This window comes from Oratosquilla oratoria, chromosome 17, assembly GCF_046742065.1.
Source record: "Oratosquilla oratoria isolate Oo_2021 chromosome 17, ASM4674206v1, whole genome shotgun sequence".
Lineage (NCBI taxonomy): Eukaryota > Metazoa > Arthropoda > Malacostraca > Stomatopoda > Squillidae > Oratosquilla > Oratosquilla oratoria.
The window spans coordinates 27,784,084-27,806,980 of NC_134793.1; the positions used below are offsets into that span (position 1 = coordinate 27,784,084).

At 38.8% G+C, this 22,897-nt stretch overlaps 1 protein-coding gene across 10 annotated transcripts in view; it reads right to left on the minus strand.

The window, feature by feature from the left end:
* Window positions 1-114: 114 nt before the first annotated feature.
* Window positions 115-22,897, minus strand: part of LOC143034557 (microfibril-associated glycoprotein 4-like) — a 27,588-nt gene continuing 4,805 nt past the window's right edge. For 9 of the 10 annotated variants that reach the window (XM_076200784.1, XM_076200783.1, XM_076200782.1 and 6 more), the window contains exons 3-8: window positions 17,195-17,289; window positions 16,978-17,069; window positions 14,794-14,980; window positions 13,384-13,509; window positions 9,097-9,203; window positions 115-682 (exon numbers count right to left, since the gene is read on the minus strand). In XM_076200784.1, coding sequence (XP_076056899.1) covers window positions 424-682; window positions 9,097-9,203; window positions 13,384-13,509; window positions 14,794-14,980; window positions 16,978-17,069; window positions 17,195-17,289 — 866 coding nt within the window. In that variant the 3' untranslated portion in view covers window positions 115-423. The remainder of the gene's footprint in view (window positions 683-9,096; window positions 9,204-13,383; window positions 13,510-14,793; window positions 14,981-16,977; window positions 17,070-17,194; window positions 17,290-22,897) is intronic. The other variant, XM_076200780.1, reaches the window with a different exon arrangement.

Sequence of the window (22,897 nt, forward strand, 5' to 3'; positions counted from 1 at the left end):
GGTAATGCTCTACCAGTCCAGCGGTAACATGCCCAGCTCTGATATGCATACACATATACATACCTTTCTATATTTTTCCTTTATCTGGTTTCAGAGAATAATGAATACAAATGATAAATAGAAGTTATTTTATTTCACATATTAAATCATCCTCTGCCATGCAAATTGAGTTTAGCTAGTACATGAAGTTTATTGTTGCTGGGTTGCATAATTCTATACTGACCAATGCAGAATAATTTTATACAAAATCCTCCAATGAAATCTCCAAATCATCTCAGAGAAAACAAGTGTGCATCTTTTTGTCATCAGACATATAACAGACAAAAAAATACTACTGTGAACTCCGTAGTCAGCTGGAGTGCAGTGTGTCTTTGTGTTAAGTTTATCATGCACCAGCATAGTGAGGGTACACATAATGGCAAGCTAATCCTGTGGTTTGAGAAGACTTGCACTTTGGAGAGGGAGTCGCCGGTACTCAGGAGCTGGGGTGCGCAGGAAATCACCTGGATCAACAGTTGTGGCTGGGGAGGTCGGGCGACTTGGAGTGGAGCTTGGAGCATCCTGATCCTGGACATGGTGATGGCCAGGAAGTCTTCGCCGCCTGATTTTCATATCTATTTCAGTGAGAACCAGCACACTGTCATTGTTTTGCCACCAACGGATTTCTGGGGCTTTCAATTTCCTGCAATCAAGAGACAAGCACACTTGAAATGGCAGATAGAAATGATAATATTTCAAGGGGTTAAGTAATTTAAGAAAACTGCATTCAACTTAAACATAATAAATCCTCATTAATAGTGAAGTGATATGAAATGCACTCGGTACAGAGACAAATATGTCCCCTATACAGGGCCAAGAGCTGTGTTTGACTTTAGAATTTTTTTACTGCAATTAAATAATTTAATTTGAGCTGCTTCTAGAAATAGTTAAGTAAGAGTTTTCTATATGGATATATATGTGAAGATTAGTCTAAGAATGTTTAGGGTGTCAGAAGAAAAAGATGTGTGTCACTGAAGAAAATGTTGTAGCACTATGGAGAAATGTGTCAATCAGATAGAACAAAAGCATGGAGGAAACTGTAAGAGACCATAAGGCCTACACAACTGAGTCTTGTTGGTTCTGAATAATGCTTGGTTTTCTTTGCCCCCAATTAGATGTGGTAGAGAGGTCAGGTGTTTTGCAGCGATAATAATACCTATTGCCTCAAGTTTAACTAACAGGAAACCCACAGCCCCAAACAGTTGGCAATGGTCCTCGGCTCCCCTCCTCCCTATAAATATCTCTGGAAAGAAACTTTGGACTGCTACATACATTGTATTAATGTGGGACAGTGTCTATGTCATTGGCTTGTAGTAATAGGAGGGGTGCAGTCACTGGTTGTCAGTTCTTATGTGGAAATGTAAAGGAAGTAAAGTCGAAGTTGATAGAGTAAAATCTTTGGCCCAGTCCAAAGACAGGGTGTCAAACTCTAAGTAGAAATTGCTTGACGTACATTTTTTAATTTTTTTAATACTATAAGAGTGTTTAGTTTGGTGGAGAAGAGATTTTGCACCACCCTGTGCAGAAGTAAATATTTTACAAATCTCAGAAGTTTGGAGGTCTTGTCCTCATCCTGTGGTTAAACCAGATTTATAGGTTTAAGATTAGTAAATGTGTACGTAATGTAACCAATGATACTTGAAATGATCACCTCTGAGGCACATTCTGCAGTCACTGATGGGTCACAAGTATTAACCAATCAATCTTGTCCATGGTCTTTCTTGCAGAAGACCTGTGGCATTAAAAAAACCAGAAGCAGCCTAGTCAGGACCATAAGTCACTTACATACATATATCAAGGCTTTTTCCCCCTTACAAGGGAGGTAGCCAAAAAGGAAAAGGCAAAAAATCATTCCCACCCATTACATCCCTGAATACACTCCACACCCCTCCACCCCTTCTTATCTTAGCACCTCCTGGATGACAGGTTATCCCTGAACCTTGTCCACAGCCCTGGGTCAGAAGCAGTGTCGCAAGACACAGCACATCCACAGCAAGGCAGCTTCATTAAATTGGCGACCCCCCCTCTCTGTCCCCCCATGCATAAAAGGAGAAAATGGAGAGAAATCCCTTCGAGCTGCGTCAGATTTTGCTCACACATACTACCTCACCCCCATCCCCCCACCCATTCCACCTCATGCATCACAACATTACAAAGGATTACAAAGGCGGAGCATGCCAACAGGAGACCTTTTGATCCATATCTAGTTCGGATGAAAAAAAAAAAAAAAAAAAAAAAATCATATTAATAATAAATTAAAACTATAATAATGTAAAAATAAATAAAATACATAAATAAATGCATAGGTATAGTTGAATAACAAACAAAAAGGTAAATAGTAAATGATTATAAATTGACATATAACTAATGATAAATGAAAATCAGACAGACAAATTATAACAAAACAAAAACAAATAATATAAGATAAATTATAATCATTACAGCATCTTACTTAGGTATTTATCTAAATGATTCTTAAAGCTTCGAACTGAACTACATTGCACTACCTGTGCAGGAAGTTTATTCCATTCATTAACTACACGGTTGGCAAAGTTGTTTCTACCTACTTCCAAATTGAATCTATTTCCGGACAGTTTGAGACCATTGTTTCTTGTCTGATTCTCATTCAATGTGAAAATTTGGTCACTTTTGATGTTGTCAATTCCCTTTAAAATCTTAAAGACCTGTATCAAGTCACCTCTGAGTCTACGCTTTTTTAGGGAAAACAGATTCATGTGCTTAAGTCGATTTTCGTATGATTTATTTTTGATATTTGGAATCAGTTTTGTGGCTCGCCGTTGTACTTTTTCCAGTCTGTCAATGTCTTTAATGAGATTCGGTGACCATACGGAAACAGCATATTCCAAATGTGGACGAACTAACGATTTATATAGCTTGTTAATGAGTGATGGACTTTTGAAATCAACAGATCGCGCAATCAATCCCAGAATCTTATTTGCTTTCTCAGAGGCTGAAATACACTGCTTGGATGATTTGAGGTCGTTACTGATAATTACGCCGAGATCTTTTTCACTATCCACTTTTGTTAACGAATTTCCAAATAACTTACTGTTATTTTTACCTATGTGCATTACCTTGCATTTACTTGTGTTAAATTTCATTAGCCACTTTTCAGACCATTGCTGTAATTGATCTAAATCTTCTTGAATATCTAATTGGTTTGAGTGATCATTTGCCACTCCGCACAGTTTTGTATCATCAGCAAATTTGGAAACAGTAGATTTTAGTCCATGGTCTATATCATTTATATATACTATGAATAGAAGTGGCCCAAGAACGGAACCCTGAGGAACTCCACTTGCAACACTTTTCCATCCAGAAGTTTTTCCATTTAAAACAACTCTCTGTTTTCGACCTTTCAACCAATTACTAGTCCAACCTAATAGGCTACCACTTATTCCATGCAAAGCTAATTTAGTAAGTAGTCTTTCGTGTGGGACTGTATCAAAAGCTTTTGCAAAGTCTAGATATATTAAATCTATATTGTTTCTTTTGTCATAATTGGAGATAACTGTGTTGTAGAATTCGAGTAAGTTAGTCACGCAAGAACGTTTCCGTCTGAAACCATGTTGGCTATCATTTATCAAACGGTTACTTTCTAAATGATATTCGATATCATCTCTGATGATAGTTTCCATTATTTTTCCTACGATCGAAGTCAAACTTATAGGCCTATAGTTATTTGGTTTCTTTTTGTCACCTTTTTTGAATATGGGAGTAACGTTAGCTAGCTTCCATTCTCTTGGGACATCTCCGGATATGATGGATTTCTTGAAAATAATTTCTAATGGAACAACAATCTCATTTTTCCTTTCCTTTAAGATTCTTGGATGCCAACCGTCAGGCCCTGGTGTTTTATTAACTTTGAGTTTGTCTATACACCTATTAATTTTTTCTTTTGTTATATTTACCGTAGTGAGTAAGTTTACCCCAGACTTTTCACAGGTTTCAGTTTGGAATTCACTTTGAGGTGTTTCGTTTACGAATACCGAGCTAAAATAATTGTTTAAGATATTACACATTCCTTCATTTGAATATTCAAGTTGACCGTCAGCAGATAATAGTGGACCAATGTGATTCCTAACAACCTTTTTATCTCTAATGTAACTATAGAATTCTTTGGGATTCTCTTTGGATTTATTAGCGATGTTCATTTCGTATTGTCGTTTTCTTTTTCTTATTGTCTTTTTTAAATCTCTCTGTATTGATACATAACTTTCATAGTCATTAGATGCACCCGAGCACTTATATTTCTTATAAGCCTGTCTCTTTTTAGCAATACTTTTTTCAGTTTCTTTGTCGAGCCACTTTGGGCGAGCCTGATTTGGGGGACGTCATCCATATACAACCATTCTCCATTCACCCCTGTCTTCTGTCCTCTCCCATCCTTCCTCAACAGACATTCGCCTCCTCCCCAAAACCCCCTTCACCCCATCCATCCACCTCATCCTAGGACATCCCCTCATGTTCACTCCCTCCACATTTGCCTTCCATACCTCTTTTACTAGTCTTCACTCATTCTTTCCATGTGTCCAAACCATCCTAATTCTGTACTCTTTCATCAGCCCTATCTCCCAACTCCCTTTCCACCCCAGTTCTCCTCCTCACCTCCTCATTTCTCACTCTAGCTTAGTAACCCCTATCATACTTCTCAGACACCTCATCTCAAACACATTCAAACTCCTTCTCTCCTCCTCTCTTTATGTTCCATGTTTCTGTCCCATACAATGCTGTTGGCACAATCACTCCTTCATACAGTCTCCTCTTAGCATCCATTCCCAAATGTCTATTCCTCATTACACACTTTAATCCACCAAGACATTTACTCGCTTCTCTCAATCTACATTCTACCTCCACTTTCACTCCACCTTTTCCTGCCACATTTGCACCCAAGTATCTAAAACTATCCACTTCCTCCAGTCGCTCTCCCTTAATACTCACTTCTAGTCTACTGCCACTTTCACCCCTTGTACATCTCATCACCTTACTTTTACCCACATTTATCTTTAGCTTTCTTCTATCACATACTCTCCCAAACTCTGTCACCAACTTCCACAATCCCTCCTCTGATCCTGCTACAAGCGCAGTGTCGTCTGCAAACAACAGCTGGCTCACCTCCCACTTTTCTCCATTTTCTTTAACCATCTCCAATCCCTGACCCACCACCCTTGCATTTACCTCTCGCACTACCCCATCCATGTATAAGTTGAACAGCCAGGGCGACATAACACATCCTTGACGAAGTCCCACCTTTACCTCGAAGCACTCACTCTCTCCATTTCTAATCCTGACACAAGCTCTACTACTCTTGTAAAAACTCTTGACAGCTCCCAGAAGCTTTCCTCCTATCCCGTATATCTGCATAACCTCCCACAGTGCCTTTCTGTCTACCCTATCCTAAGCCTTTTCCAGATCCATAAAAGCCCAAAAAACATCCTTCCCCTTTCCTATAGCTTTCTCCTATCTGTCTTACCACAAAGATCTGATCTACATAACCTCTACCCGTCCTAAATCCACACTGTTCCTCACCAATTATTCCCTCTCTTCCTCTCCTGATCCTCTCAATCAAGATCCTCCCATAAGCCTTCCCAACTACACTTAACAAGCTAATCCCTCTGAAACTACTACATTCACACTTGTCCCCTTTTCCCTTGTAAAGTGGAACTATACAAGCACTCCTCCAGTCCTCTGGCACTCTACCCTCTCTCCAGCTCACATTAAATAACCTCACCAGCCAGTCCACCATCATTGTACCTCCTTTTTTTTTAGACATTCTGCATGGCATCCATCCAGACCAGGTGCCTTACCTGCTTTCATCATCTTAACAACTGCCTTCACTTCATCCTTCCTTATCTCTCCTCCATTTTCCTCACTCATCACAGTCATTTTCTTAGCATTTCCCACTGCAACTATCTTTCCCTCCCTATCCTCCTTCACATTTAGCAACTCCCTTAAATATTCTGCCCATCTTCCCCTTACTGCCTTCTCTTCCATTATCATCTCTCCATCTGCACCTTTTACCTTTCCTTCTCTACTTGAATTGCCTCCTCTTCCTCTCTTAATTTCTTTCCAAAACATCTTTTTATTACTTTCAAAATTTTCTGTCATACTCTTACCCCATTTCACATCTGCTCTCCTCTTTGCCTCCTTTACCTTTTGTTTTACTTCTCTTTTCTTTTCTTTGTACTTCTCATATGACTGCCTTGTCCTATTTTGTAACCAATCTGTGAAAGCTCGCTTCTTCTCTTCTACAACCTTCTTTGTTTCCTCATCCCACCATTCACTACCCTTCCTTCTATTTCCTCCTGTCCTTCTTGTTCCACACACCATCTTTGCACATTTTGTGACTCCCTCCTTGAACCATCCCCATTCCTCCTCCACACCTAGCTCTACTCTATCCTTCACTCCCTCCCACTCCTCCTTCAGCTTCTTCTTGTACTCCTTCTCCTTTTCCTTTTCATTCAAAGAGTTCACTCTAAGCACCTCCCTACCTTTTGTCCCTTTCCTCTTTCTCCATCTATCCTCCACTCTCAACTTACCTTCCACCAAAAAATTATCTGATATTCTCCCACCCTCTCCCCTTAGCACATGTACATCCTTAACTCTTCCTATCATAATCCTATTTACCACTACATAATCCATTAACGCTCTATCCACCACCCTTCCATCCACCACCCTCTCCCATGTGTACTTATGCTTGACTTTCTTCCAAAACACTGTATTTCCTATCATCAACTCTCTAGACACATTTCCATCATCAACTCTCCACTACGATTCTTTCCAGGAACTCCACATTTCCCAACCACTCCATCAATTGGACCATTTCCTACCCAAGCATTAATGTCTCCCAGTACTATTACATTGACATTTCTCCCTAAATCCTCTATGCACTCATTTAAATCAATCCAAAAAGCCTCCCTTTCTTCTACACTCTTCTCACTGCCAGGCCCATCTGCACTTACAAAGACCCACATCTCCTTTCCCAGTTTCACCTTCATCCACATTATCCTTGAGGAAACCTCCTTCCATTCCACTACACATTTACCTATCTCTTCACTTACTAGAATAGCCACCCCTTCCCTCCCTTGCCCTCTCTTCACTCCTGATAACCTCCCACTTACACTCCCAAACTTACACTCACCCTTCCCTCTCAACTTAGTTTCACTCAAAGCCAACACATCCATCTTTCTTCTCACAAACATACTACCTATCTCTTCCCTTTTACTCTCATCTGTACCACATCCACGCGCATTAAAAGACCCAAATCTTAGGGTGCTGGTCAGAAAACTCCCAGACCCTCTTATGCCTTTACTTTTTCTTTTAGGAATGTCCCCTGTGGGGCTACAAGGAGAAGGATGCCTAGTCCCAATCCCTGTCCCTTTCTTCTCGCCTCTTACAATCCAAGTGGAAATACTTGGTGGCAGTATTCTTTTCCCCCACCACAGGGAATTCCCCCACCACAGAAAATGAATACTCAGAGAAATGGTACAGGACAGCAACAAGGGGTTGGGGAACAGCATAACGGAGGGACAGTCGTAGTATAAAAGTGTCATCATTTCTCTATGAACAGAGTTTTCCTCTATCATAGACAAAATGATGTGTGGTTCTGGTCCATAGGGGTGCCCCATAAAGACCCTAAAGTATCAACTGCATGCTACTTTGCCACAATAACAAGCAGCCAATACCTCAGGTGGGGTATTGGCTGCTTGTTATTGTGTTGTCTGGGTATTGTTGGTGTGGGGCATAGTAGTTTGAGGAGTTCTGTGTTTACTCTGTAGTGATTGTATCTGGAGTCACAAGTATGGATCTATTAATCATTCTACATAAAATGAATAATAATAATGTCTCATAGACTCCCAGCCAAGCTTGCCAAGCATATTTCATAAGTGGAAAGCTGAATGTTGTACACATTTTTCCCCACTTTATCTATAAATTTTATTGTAGCATATAAAAGGAATCCATCCCTGAATAAAATCATCTGGAGCCAAAATTTATATTAAACATCACAGCACTGAATGGGCTGAAATATATATGTACCTTGAAGGATTTACCAACCAGATTCCACATATGTAAGGTAGATTATATTCTCCATGCTGATGACATTGGGAACTGCATTGAAACTCTCCTCATAGTTACATGTAGAATACTGTATACCTAAACTTGATATGGCTGATTTTTGTGCTTACAGGTCAGATTTTCACTTTAGATCTTTAACCGAGTTTCTGCAAAGCATACATACTGTGAAGTGTTATTTGCAAGTCACCAAAACTGAGAGAGTATATTCAATGGTATTTGATGATCTACTCATAACTATTATAATACAACAATAAGTTTGGTTCAGCTTGTTCACTACATATCAAAGGAAGTTTACTACATTTACATCCCTCTCATTTTGTTTCTAAGATTGTGTAAGAGTTGTGGGATAGGTTACACAAGGCATACTGTACTCATCACAGGATGGTGATGTGAACCCATAAAATGGTTGGAATTTTTATTACCTTGTGTTTCATTCTCACCAAGAAGTCTAAGAATGTTTGGTTGTCAGCAGTTGTCAATTCTTATGTGAAAATATAAAGGAAATACAGTTGAAGTTGATAGGATAAGATCATGGGCCCAGTACGAAGAATGAGTGTCAAGCTCTTAAGTAGAAATTGCTTAAAGAAGTAAGCTTTCGAATATTCTTATTGGTATAAGAGTGTTTGATTTGGTGGACTAAGGTGACCCTTCATTCCCAACAAGATGGGATGGGTGGTTGAATGGGTTCTTGTTTATTTCTGAAGTTATGTACACAGGAACATAAGAATAAAGGAGACTGCAAGAAACCATAAGGCTTACACTAGGCAATTCCATGTCCATTACCACCTATCGTCTCCATTCATAGAATTGTCTAACCTTTTCTTAAAACAACTGATAGTTTCAGAACTCACTATATGGTAAGGACACAATATAAAGAAATGCAAACTCCAATGGATTTCTGTGTTTATCTCACCACCTTGCCACTCCCCTGTTTTCCATAGTTCAACATTTTCTGCTCACCTGATGGGATTGCTTGGGTAGAAACCGTTGGGGTTGGCAGAGTAGCATGCATGGAACCACCAGCCTGCCTTCTTACGCACTGCACAGCTTGAATTGCCATCAAGATCCTAAACCATGTCAGAAGAAAACAATATTAGTGGAGATTAGAATGGTGACCACATGAGTATTATATGTAAGAAATATGTAACCATTAATTTGTTCTTCAAGTACAGAATAAGTTTTTATTGTTTTCAATCATTTAGTGACCTAAACAGTAAGATTAAAGGTGGCAGCACGCTAAACATTTCTTGCTAGCATGCTACTTGCTTTTGCTTTGAGTAGAAACGGCTTTGGTTACACTCTTGCTTTTCAAATTTCCAAATGTCAAATTACTTTTGCATCATATAGTGAGAAGCTGAATGATACATACATACATATACCAAGGCCTTTTCCCCCTTTCAAGGGAGGTAGCCAAAAAGGATGATGAACTAAGAAATTAAACCTATACAAATGTTGGACACATTGTTGAAATGTTCTTATGAAAGTCTAAAATATTGTAACCAAAGTTGTTTCCATTCAAATGAAGAAGCTAAAGCAAGTAACATGTTAGTCTAGTGTGCCGCCATCATAAGTGATTAGGGTACATTTTCTTTATCTCCTTTGGTAATTGTGTAGTCTTTGAAACAAACTTATTGCACAGGCAACCAGTGGATACAACTGCATTTTCTTTTATCTAAGGGTGTGGCAGGTGCCAGGGTGACCTTTCATCACCAAGGAGTTAGGAAGGGTGTTTCAATGGGTTGTTTATTTCTGAAGTTATGTACCTAAGAACATATGAATGAAGGAGACTGCAAGAGACCATAAGGCATACACTAGGCAATTCCATGTCCATTAACACCTATCATACCCATCCATGAAGTTGTCTTAACCTGTATTTTGAGTTATGTAAACCTACTTTTAACACATTGCATATTGAGATAACAAAGTCTATTTGCTACTTCAATGACCATGTGAACAGTATAATAAGATCTTCCTGCAGTATCTCAGCATCTCGACTTAATATGATATCCTATTTTAGTGTCTTTCCAAAAGACACTAAGATAGGACACCAAATTAAGTCAAGAGACACTGAGATACTGCAAGAAGACCTTAACAAATTGTCCACATGGTCATTGGAAAGAAATTAAGAGAGAAAGAGGAGGCGAATCAAGTACAGAAGCAAAGGTAAATGGTACAGATGGAGAGATAATAATGGAAGAAACAGCAGTAAGAGGAAGATAGGCAGAGTATTTTAGGGAGTTGCTCAGTGTGAAGGAGGATAGGGAGGGAAAGGTAGTTGCAGTGGGAAGTGCTAAGAAAATTACAGTGATGAGTGAGAAAAATGGATGAAAAAATAAGGAAAGATGTGAAAGCAGTTGTTAAAATGATGAAAGCAGGTAAGGCACCTGAGTTGGATTGGTGTCGTACAGTGTCTTAAAAAAGGAAGGTACAGTGATGGTAGACTAGCTGGTGAGATTGTTTAATGTTTGTTAAAGAGGGTAGAGTGCTATAGGACAGGAGGAATGCATCTATACTTTCACTTTAAATGGAAAAGGGGACAAGTGTGAGTGTAGTAGTTTCAGAGAGATCAGTTTGTTGAGTGTTGTTGGGAAGACTTATGGGAGAGTTTTGATTGAGAGGATTAGGAGAGGAACAGATGGAGTAATTGGTGAGGAACAGTATGGGGTTAGGACAGGTAGGGGTTATGTGGATCAGATTTTTGTGGTAAGGCAGATATGTGAGAAAGATGTTTTTTGGGACCTTTATGGATTTGGTAAAGGTTTATGACAGGGTAGAGAGGAAGGCACTATGGGAGGTATTACAGATATATGGGATAGGAGGAAAGCTGTTAAGAGCAGTCAAGAGTTTTTACAACAGTAGAGCCTGTGTTAGAATCAGAAATGGAGAGAGTGAGTGATTTGAGGTAAAAGTGGGACTTCGTCAGGGATGTGCAGTTGCCTTGGTTTTATACATGGGGTAGTGTGAGAGGTGAATACAAAGGTAATGGGCTGGGAATTGGAGATGGTTAAAGAAAATGGAGAAAAGTGGGATATAAGCCAGCTGTTATTTGCTGATGACACTGCCCTTGTAGCAGGATCAGTGGAGGGATTAAGCAAGCTAGTGACAGAGTTTGGAAAGGTGTGCAAAAGGAGGTTGAAGATAAATGTGAGCAAATGTGATGAGATGTACAAGGGGAGAATGTGGCAACAAATTGGAATTGAGTATTAAGGGAGTGGATAGCTTTAGATATTTGGATGTGAATGTGGTAGAAAAGGGGGTAAAATACCTTGAGGGATTAAAAAGTGTAATGGGAAATAGACATTTGGGAATGGATGCTAAGAGGAGATTGTATTAAGGAGTGATTATGTCGACAGCACTGTATGGGGCAGAAACATGGAACATAAAAGAGAAGTTTGAATATGTTTGGGATAAGGTGCCTGAGAAGTATGATATGGGACACTAGGCTGGATAGAGTGAGAAATGAGGAGGTGAGGAGAGTGGAGGTGGAAAGGGAGTTGAGAGATTGGGTTGATTAAAGAGTATTGGGATGGTTTGGACATGGAAAGAATGAGTGAAGAAAGATTAGTGAAAGAAGTGTAGTAGGCAGAGGTGGAGGAGTGAACATGAGAGGTGACCAAGGATGAGGTGGATGGATGGGGTAAAAGGGGCATTGGGAAAGAGGGGGATGTCTGTTGATGAAGGAAGGGAGAAGACAAAAGATCAGAGTGAATATAGAATGGTTGTGTATGGTGGTGCATGGGAGTGGCAAGGATGGGGTGAGGGAGTATGTGTGAATGATATTTTGATGCAGCCCAAAAGGATTTCTCCCACTCTTCTCTTTTTCTGCATGAGGGGACAGAGAGGAATGGTCGCTGATTAAATGAAGCAGCCTTGCTATGGGTGTGTTGTGTCTTGTCACACGCTTCTGACCCAGTGCAGTGGGCAAGATGAAGGAATGACCCATCATCCAGGAGGAGCCAAGATAAGAGAGAGGTGGGTGAATAGGAGTTGAGTATGTGGGGATGGAATGGGTGGGAGTGGATTTTATATTTGTTTTTTGGCTACCTCCCTTCTAAGGGGGAAATAACCATTAGTATATGTATGTATTTTAGTGTCATCTGCCAACTTATTAACATCCCTACTAATCACATTGTCCAAGTTGTTTATATACATAAGCAATACGGGACCCAAAAATAAGCCCTGGGGAACTCCACTAGTAACACTACCCCATTTGGATTTTACACTGTTTATGGTGACCCACTGTTTTCTGTCACTGATCCATGCTCTGATCCATTCAAACACTTTTCCTCCTATGCCTTGCAGAGCCCTTACATGCCTAAGTGCCGCCCCAGGGCAAAGTTCTCAGTGATGCCCCCCTCCCCCATCACCACTTCCCATCTCCACCAACCCTTACAGCCTGTTTTAGCTATTGGCTTGCAAAATAATTAAACGGATTTTAAGATTTGTATTGAATGTCCCAATTGCAGAAAGGAAAATATTTCATATTCTGTTGATTCTAATGCAAAATTCGCACATTATGGTAAAATATTCAGGGCTCCTTTGACTTTTATTAAAATTATTTTGTCAGCCTTGTGGGCTGCATGTCCAAGCATTGCCGCCCCCCTAAATGTGCCGCCCCAGGGCATATGCCCCCCCCCCCCCTCTCATGTGAGGGCCCTGATGCCATGGGCTTTGATTTTGTTTAGTTGTCTCTGGTTGGGCAATTTGTCGAAAGCTTTGTTAAAGTCAAGTTAAATAACATCGTAACTATCATAGTTACCTGATGTCTTGTAGACATTAGTGTAAATTTGTGTGAGTTATATAGTGGTAGGGAAGGTGGGGGTGTTAACCATCAGTATATATATATAGGTCATTGGTATTTGCCTTGGGGCCTGTTTGCCACTATTGTTACTCTTACTGTTCTTGTGGCTGTTGTCATTGATGTTATTGTTTGGGGCTGTTAGAGGTGGTGGTTTACAATCACAACATTCTTATTCTTGTTTTTCAATTTTAAATGATGAGGTTATTACTATTATTGTAATAATTATATCAATATTGTTGCAACTTTTATCATAACTGAATATTGTGGTTATATTATCATAATGACTGGCAACTTGATATGGTTTAGATTGTGCCTTTAATGGCATGACAATATGCTGAAAATATATTAACAGTAACAACAAACAACAACAATAATGATAATGAAATTTACTCCAACTGGTAAGTGTGAGTATTAAGAATTTACTGTCTAATTAAACCCTTACGTACTTGATCCTTGTCAATGGTAGAAAACTTTCTGCCAGAATGAAAGACGGAAAGGGCATCCCCTGCATTGCCCGAGTAGTTGTACGTAAGGAGACGGTAGCCGTCTTCCTCGGGACCTACTTGGAAGACCTGCAAGAAATTCGATCTCTTAGTTCCACTTGAAATAGAGAAAGTAATTCAGGGTCAGAATGTGTGGATTAAATGTTGATGAGCGTACACTGTATAATATATAACAACAATGGAGTAAGAGTGGATGGATGTACCGCAGGGTCGCGGAATGCCCTGCAAAACTCGAGATTCGCGATTCACCAATTCTACATAAAATCTTAAATTGCCTTATCAACGACTTCTGCTGGTCATAACGTCATGTTTCAGGATAGTGATTCTACAGTATGTATATCATGCTTGGAGCCCACACTCACGTCAATATTTTAGTTCTATAATGCCCCTTTGCTGTCTGGAGCTATAACAGGCGCTGCTGCATGGGAAAGTAGCATGAATAAACCTGTTTTAAGGTATATGTGTGTGTCTAATTCATCATGGTCTTGGATCATGTGTTGGACTCATGATCGACAACTACTATCCTCCCGGATGAGAGCTCAGAGCTCATGTATGACCGATCTACGTGGGTAATGCTGTGACCTGACACACACACACACACACCCTACTCCGCACCCATGAGAGTTGGAGTGATGGTTCGCAGCATAGTGATACTGAAATGATTACAGCCCTGGGCAGGATTCGAACTCGGACCGCTGAGTTAGCAGTTGCAAACGCTACCACTGCGCCGTTGGGTAATGAGTTATGATTAATATAAATGAAATTGGAGTCTAATCATGAAGTAGATCATGGTATATTTGCTGATGATAGCACTCTGTAAGGGTTACGGCGTTCGCTGCCCTCCTTTAGTCACAACGCCACAAAGTAAGTCATCCAACGAGTAAGTAGGTGATTCGAAGCAACCGGAGTCGGAAATCCAGTTGGGTGAAACCTTGAAACGAACAACTTCTACTTCGCAGCCCACTACTTTACCAACTGAGCTGGTGTGCCTTAACAGTAAATACCTTATTAGGTTTTCTACATAATTGCTGCATTTCAACCGAGGGTGAATAAGGGTCTTTGTGTATTTTATCTTTTCCTCCGTGTAGTGAACAGCCATAATTACGTGCATACATAATTTGTATATCTTGTCTATAACAGCAATAATATGTGTCATTAAATTTGTCTAAACTTACAATACTTTTTTCTCAGGTGAAGAGGATAAAAACTGGAGGTTGTAGCAGTGATATACGTCCCTTTTTGCCATGTATAAACTCTCAAGATATTTAGGGCAAGTGGCAGTCAATACCAGTCGTCTTAATTAACCAAAGTTATGGATCACACATGTTAAAGTGGAAGAACCAACCTACACACCTCGTACTTGGCATATTTGGGTCCTTGCTCGAAGTCGACCATGTCAATACGAAGCTCATAGTCGGCGCTGTAAGTGAGCTGGTGGAGTGCCTCAAGCCCCAACCAGAACTCAGTCTCAAGGTTTCCAAATCCTCGTCGATAGTCCGCCCAGTTCCGCACGAAGCTCGTGTGAAGGTCGAGTGGCATCCTGTTGAGCGAGACAATGAGATACTTGAACCTAGAATGGCTTGTACCTTTTTCCCTCGTGTATTTGATTATTATAATTATCTAATGATAATCAGTGAGAGCAAACACGAAATACTTAATCACCATGTGACATACAGTAGGCAAAAATATAGAAACATGATAGGGATGGTAGGCTTTTGTCAGGACCTCCAGAGCTCCGGCTCCTATAAGATTGGCACTGTACCCCTGGGTGTTACCATCTTCCGGAAGATATTATATGTGACTGTTGTATACTGAGATCACGCTCGAACATATATGACACCTTAGACAGAAGCAACCAAAGGCACAATCATGATTGTTATTTCAACTTTATCAGTGGTAATAGGTCGAGTGGGAAGATGGGAAAAAATAAAGATATAAGTGAATATGGTCTTGGTAAACAACATACTCCAGTAGAATACAAACAGTTATCAGGGCGAAATGAAAGGCCCCAAAAGACACCATCATTCAACAGAATATACATGTGTATTGCATACCAAATTCAACAGAAGGTGCTTTATGAGGGCTGCATGAGTGTAAACTCCACTCTGCTTTACAGCAGTGCGTAGAAGCAAGTACAAAGAACATGGAAAATTAAAGTGGCAGAAAGAAGACCATGAACCAAAGTAGTCTTACATTCAGAACATTATGAGAATAACAGTTGGATAGGCCACCCGCTCCACTTCAGCTTACATCCTCTTGCACAAGCCAAACTCGCACCCTATTTAGACAAATTTAAGCGACCGGCGCGTAAACTCAGATAGGAATAAACCTCGAATTGACGATCTTATGCTGTTCATTTCACTGCTCTACCAACTTGGCTATTACTTTTCCACAATAATGAGAAACTCTAATATCATCAGGGCCCTCATAGGGGGGGAGGGGGGCATATGCCCTGGGGCGGCACCTTTAGGGGGCGGCAATTCTAGTCTGGACATGCCACCCACAAGGCTGACAAAATAATTATAATAAAAAGGGTCAAAGGAACCCTGAATATTTTACCATAATATACGAATTTTGCGTTAGAATCAACAGAATATGAAATAGTTTCCCCTTATCCTTTCTGCAATAGGGACATTAATTTTTAAAATCCTTTTATTTATTTCGCAAGCCAATAGCTAAAACAGGCTGTAAGGGTTGGTGGAGATGGGAAGTGGTGATGGGGAAGGGGGGGTCACTTTGTCACTTTTTTTTTGGGGGGGGGGAGTGTCACTCCCACGGGCTTTGTTTGAGCCCGTGCGGTGGTGTTTATGTAAGACATACCTTGTGGAGAGAAGGTGGAATAGTGTAGCTAGTCAGAGGGTGATAGGGGGTAGTAGAAAAGAGAGACTGCAGCTGTTAAAGCGGCAGCGGACGCTCTAGTAGCTGACGGAGCTTATAGGGGCTTTGGAGGCGTCAGAGGCGGCTCACAAGACCTTCAGGGGGAGCCGGTGGTCCCTGTCTGAGGAAAGAGGTGGCGGGGCAATCGCTCAGGTAGTGGAGGAGGTCGGCATTTTCTGCACGGCAGTGGTTGCACCGGCGGTCTTCCATGGTGCTTTGGGGATTAAGTTGCCAGAAGCAACGGTCCTCGAGACGCAGCCTGAAGAGTAACTTTTCTATCCATCTGGGAGTGGAGCGGGTGGGGGGGGGGACTAGAGGTTCATATGCTGTCACCTTTTTACCACTCCGCCCGTTGGGAAATCTGTGCCTCCAGACTATGTTGGAGGTGCCACTGCGTGTGTGCTAATGCCCTAGTTCGAAGTTTGAGCTGGCTCCTGCTGGGAGGGACCTGGATGTCGACTCTAGCTGAGAACTTTGCCCCGACGCGGCACTTAGACATGTAAGGGCTCTGAATATTATCAACATACCGTACCAGTGTTGCATATTTTTATCAAAGGTGGATGAACGTATTTATAATTTTTTACTTCGTCTTTGATACATAACAGTTCAATAGTATATTTCTACTATTATCTTCTAGAGAAGTGACAAGTGATTACTCACCTGCGCTGTATTACAGTCCAGCCCCCACCGTCTGTATTCATGTCACAATAGACGTTAAATGTGTATGGAAAGAGTCGGTAGATACCATTTGCCTGTGTGAAGACAGACGAATTTCAGACAGAATAGAATCCATACACATACCACTGAGTTGAAAAGTATTAATTCTGTTTGTAAAGGACAAGAATGAACGAGATCAAAAGGAAACACGTTTTCTTACCTTAACGCCTGCGTCATAGAGCGTGGAACAATCCTGCACGACGGTTATGGGAGCTCCCTTCACTTTAGCCTCTTTTGTGCGAGCATTTCTGTCTGCTGTCATCACATAAGAAAATGTTACACGTCTTTTAAATCAGTACTGTCCGATTAATGAACATGAATAAACACAATATACACCGCATAATGATATAAAAAAAAATCTTAGAACACCAGATTCGCCCTAGATTAGAATGTGTAGTACAAAACGAAGGACTGACAGTACAAAGAGCAGAGACCAAATCAGTCCCCAACCTTGTATATAAACCATACAAGGAGAGACCAAAGGCTTTGGACCTGTCATCACTTCAAGAAAGAAAAGAGGTGACATGATTATTCGAGTGGCCAAATCTGACAGAAGAGCGTCGCGAGATCATTTAGGTCAAACCAAAGACTATGGAATTGGAAAAAAAAAAAACATATATATGTTCCAAATCGATATTGCCTAGATTATATAGCTCAAGCTAAAGCCATGAAATAACTTTAAATTAGTTCCGATGCATGGAGAACAGGAGACAGGACTCGACGAATAAAATTCCTTTCCCGTTTTATTCCTATGCATTTTTTGTCTAAAAATTTATTTCTTTAATGTCTGCTAAGTGCTAACATTTAAGAAGATATATCAGTATCTGTATATCAATATCTACATCTATATTTTTATGTTTATATATATATATATATATATATATATATATATATATATACATACATATATATATACATACACACACACACAATTATATATATATATATATATATATATATATGCATATATACACATATATGTATATACATTATATATACATATATATATATATATATATATATATATATATGCAATAAAAACACTAGAAGCGTGTGTTCACAAATGCGTAACCACTATGAAAAGTAAACTAACGAAGCAGAGCGCTTTCGTATAATTACATCTTCAGTGCAGATACAAATTATGCTTTGTATCTGCACTGAAGATGTAATTATACAAAAGCGCTCTGCTTCGTTAGTTTACTTTTCCTAATGGTTACTTACGCATATATTTATATATATATATATATATATATGTATATATATATATATATATATATGTACATATATGTATACGTATATGTATGTATATTATATATATATACATACGATACACACATACAAGCATATATATATATATATATATATATATATATATATATATATACATATATAAATATTATATATACATACACGCGTGCGCACACCCACACGCGCGCACACACTTCAACGAATGGACGGCTTAGAAGACGTTCTGAAGAAAAGTGAAGTCTGTGGATCCCAACGCAAAGAGAAGTGCCTAGTGTTTTTGCAGGGTGGGGGGGAAATTGCTCGTGGAGTAGTGGGAACGTAGGGAAAGAGGAAAAGGGGAGGGATTACTGAGGGAAATGGAAGGAAATGAGGAGGGAGTAGACTTTGCCCAGCCAGACAAGCGGAAGGTAAACAAAAGACTTAGCGAGGATCAAATGTCTAATAAAAATGTAAAGATTAGAAGTATAGAGAGGAGCAATACAGAAGAAAGTGACGAGAATATGTTCCAGGGATTTAAAGAGGGTGGGGGGACACAACCCCCCCCCCCCGACTGATAAGACTAGAGGAGAGAGTTGATAAGGTGATCGAGGACTTGGAGCGTAAGTTAGGTAACGTAGACTCCATTTTCCAAAGAATTGAAAGGTTGGAACAACTAGAGAAGGCTAACAGAAACTTAACTGAAGAAATAGAGGACCTAAAAAGACAGTTAGGAAATGTAAAGGAGGAGAATGAGAAATTGAAGAAGAATAGTAATGAAAACAGAGAGAAAATAGCTACAGAAGCTAAAAATTGGAGAATAACTCAAGAAGGGAATAAGGTTTCATTCACTGACATAGTCAAACAGCAATTGAAAGAACATAATGAAGACTCAGTTATTAAAGTGATGAGACAGAAGGAGAATATAGTAAGAGAATTAGCTGACAAAAAGAAATGTATAATTATATTAGGAATGGAAGAGAAACATAACCCAGATAGAACCGCAAGAATCAAGGAGGAAAATGAAAGAGTAAGCAGTTTATTAAAATTAGTCCAGGAAGATGAACCAGAAATTATAAAGGAAATTGAGGAAAAATTCAGACTCGGAAAATATAGTACAGATAAGACCAGACCAATTAAGATTAAATTCAGGTCACAAACAACAGCAGAGAAAATTCTATCCAAGACAGGGAAACTAGCAACAAATGATCAATATAAAAAGGTATGGATAAAAAGAGAAATGAATAAGGAGGAAAGAGAGGCAGAAAAGCAGAAAAGAATTGAAGCTAAGGCAAAAAACGAGGAAAGAACGGAGTCAGAGAAAGAGAGATTCTATTGGAGAGTAGTGAACATGAAAATAAAGCAGTTCGACATACTAAAGAAAAACATAAGGGAAACAGAGAATACAATGGAAGTGGCAGAAAACTAAGAGTGTCTTACACAAATATAGATGGATTGATAACAGGATTGAATGAACTGAATGATTATTTGAAAGAAAAAGAACCGGACATAATGGGAATTGTAGAAACAAAATTAAAAGGCCCACTACCACCCAACAGTGTAGGACATAATACATACAATTATTGGATTAGAAACAGAGAGAAAAAACAAGGGGGTGGAGTTATGTTCCTGACTAAGAAGGATATAAACGTGAAAGGGGTCATATATGGAAAGAATACAGTAGAGATGATTATGATAGAAGTGGAAGACCGAGATAAGAAGAGCAGAAAATTTGTGATCAATTATGTGCCTCCGAAAACAGCCTCATGGGAGGAGAGTGAACATAAAAGTATGTTAGAGGACACAAAGATAGCATTAACTAAAATAATGGAAGACGGAGGAAGAATAGTTATGATGGGCGACTTTAATTGCAAAGAAATCTGCTGGGAAGAAATGACAGTAAAGAGTGGTGATGACTCATGGGGAAATGCTCTACTTGAGATGATTACTGACCATTCAATGACACAATGGATACAAGAGAACACTAGGTATAGAAATGAAGAAGAACCATCGAGGCTAGACTTAATAATTACATCTGAACCTAGAATAGTGGACAAGATTGAATATAAAACACCAATAGGTAAAAGTGACCACATATTGATTGAACTGGAACTTAATGAAGAAAAATATATGAAAAGAAATGAACAATATAGAAAAGGAAGAATGATGTATGAAAAAACAAACTTTGATAAAATAAGAGAATTCTTCCAACAAGAAAACTGGGAAGAAATATACAAAGAAGAAACAACAGTGGAAGAGAAATGGAATATTTTGACAAAAATTTACAAAAAACGAGTGGAAAAGTATGTCCCAAGACAAAAACAAGAAAAAGAATATGTAAAATGCTGGTACAACAAAAGTTGTAGGGAGTTAAAGGACAAAAGAGACAAAGCCTGGAACAGATGGAAAAAAGACAGAAGACCTGAAAAATGGAAAATATATACTGGTTATAGAAATGAATATGTACAAAAGTGCAGAGAGGAAAAAAGAAAATATGAAAAAGATGTTATAGAAAAGTGTAAAGATCAACCAAAACTATTCTACAGATTTGTAAACAATAAACTGAAAAACAAACAAGACTTAGAGAAATTAAGACAAGGAGGAGTTGAATACACTGAGGAAATGGAAATGGCAGAAATTATGAACAAACATTTTAAATCAGTGTTTACAAGGGAAAATATACAACCTGAAGAGATTGAGTGGAAGGAAAAAGTCCCCCCTATGGAAGAAATAGAAGTAACAAAGAATGAAATATTGACACACTTGGGTAATCTTGATGTCAGAAAATCGCATGGGCCAGATGAAATAGCAAACTGGATTCTGAAAGAATGCAGGAATGAACTGGCAGACAAAATACATAGCATAATAAGCAGTTCCTTAAAAGAAGGAAAAGTTCCAGAAGATTGGAAAAAAGCAAATATAGTACCTATATATAAAGGAGGAAATAAAGAAGAACCTACCAACTATAGACCAGTCTCTCTAACAAGTACAATAGCAAAAATATGTGAAAGAATTATCAAAAGTAGATGGGTAAAATACTTGGAAAAAAACAACGTACTAAATCCAAGGCAATTTGGATTCAGACAAGGACGATCATGCGTCACCAATTTAATATGTTTCTATTCAAGGCTAATAGATATAATACAAGAAAGAGATGGATGGGCTGATTGTGCATTTCTAGACCTAAAAAAAGCTTTTGACAAAGTACCACATAAGAAGTTGCTTAAGAAATTAGAATATGAAGGAGGAATACAAGGTAAATTGCTAAATTGGATGGAAGACTTTTTGCAAGAAAGAAAAATGAGAGTAGTGATAAGAGATCAGCACTCAAAATGGAATGAAGTAATAAGCGGTGTCCCGCAGGGAACAGTTCTGGCCCCAATAATGTTTGCTATATATATTAATGATATGGATGAAGGAATTGAAAGCTATATGAGCTTCTTTGCAGATGATGCAAAATTACTGAAAAGAGTGAAAACTGAAGAAGATTGTGAATCACTACAGAGAGATCTAAATAAAGTACAAGAATGGAGTAGGAAGTGGGAGATGGAGTTCAATACAAAAAAGTGTAGTATAATGGAATTTGGAAAAAGCAAAAACAGAATAACAGGATCATATAATTTGGGAAAAGAAGGAATAAAAAAAGTAGAAAATGAGAAGGACCTGGGAGTCATTGTTATGAATAATATGTCACCTGAGAAACATATAAATAAGATTTTTGGAGAAACTTATAATTTAATAAGAACAATCAAAGTGGCATTTACATACCTGGATGAAGAAATGGTGAGGAAAATCCTAATCACCCTGATAAGACCAAGTTTGGAATATGCAGCAACGATATGGTCACCAAGTACAAAAAAATGTATAAAAAAACTTGAAAGAATACAAAGAGCAATTACAAAACTGGCACCAACACTCTCAAAACTATCATATGAAGAGAGACTACAAAAACTTAAACTACAGACACTAGAGCAAAGAAGAGAGAGAGGAGATTTGATAGCTATTTACAGAATCATGAAAGGCATAGAAATTACTGATAGAGAGAATCTGATAAAATGGGATGACAGAAATACAAGAGGACACGGAAAGAAAATAAAAAAAGACAGCTATAGAAGAGATTTTAAAAAGAACAGCTTTCCTCACAGAGCAATAGACAGTTGGAACAAGTTAGATGAGAAAGTGGTGTGTGCAAAAACAATACATGAATTTAAAAATAGTTTAGATAAAATGAGATATGAAGACGGGACCCCACGAGCATAGCTCCCCTTCCCGTAAAATACAACTAGGTAAATACAACTAGGTAAATACACAGCTCCCCTTCCCGTAAATTACTAGGTAAATACAACTAGGTAGGTAGACACACACACACACACACAAATATATATATATATATATAATATATATATATATATATATATATAGTATATATATTTATATATGTTGTAGTATAAAGTGGAGACAGATGAGTGGAAGGTGGCAAGGCGACGCAGGATGATGCAGGAGTGAATATTCTCTTATGTCTCTCTGAGGAAGACATCCGTCGAAACGTAAGAGAATATTTACTCCTGCATCATCCTGCGTCCCCTTGCCACCTTCCATACATATATATATATATATATATATATATATATATATATAT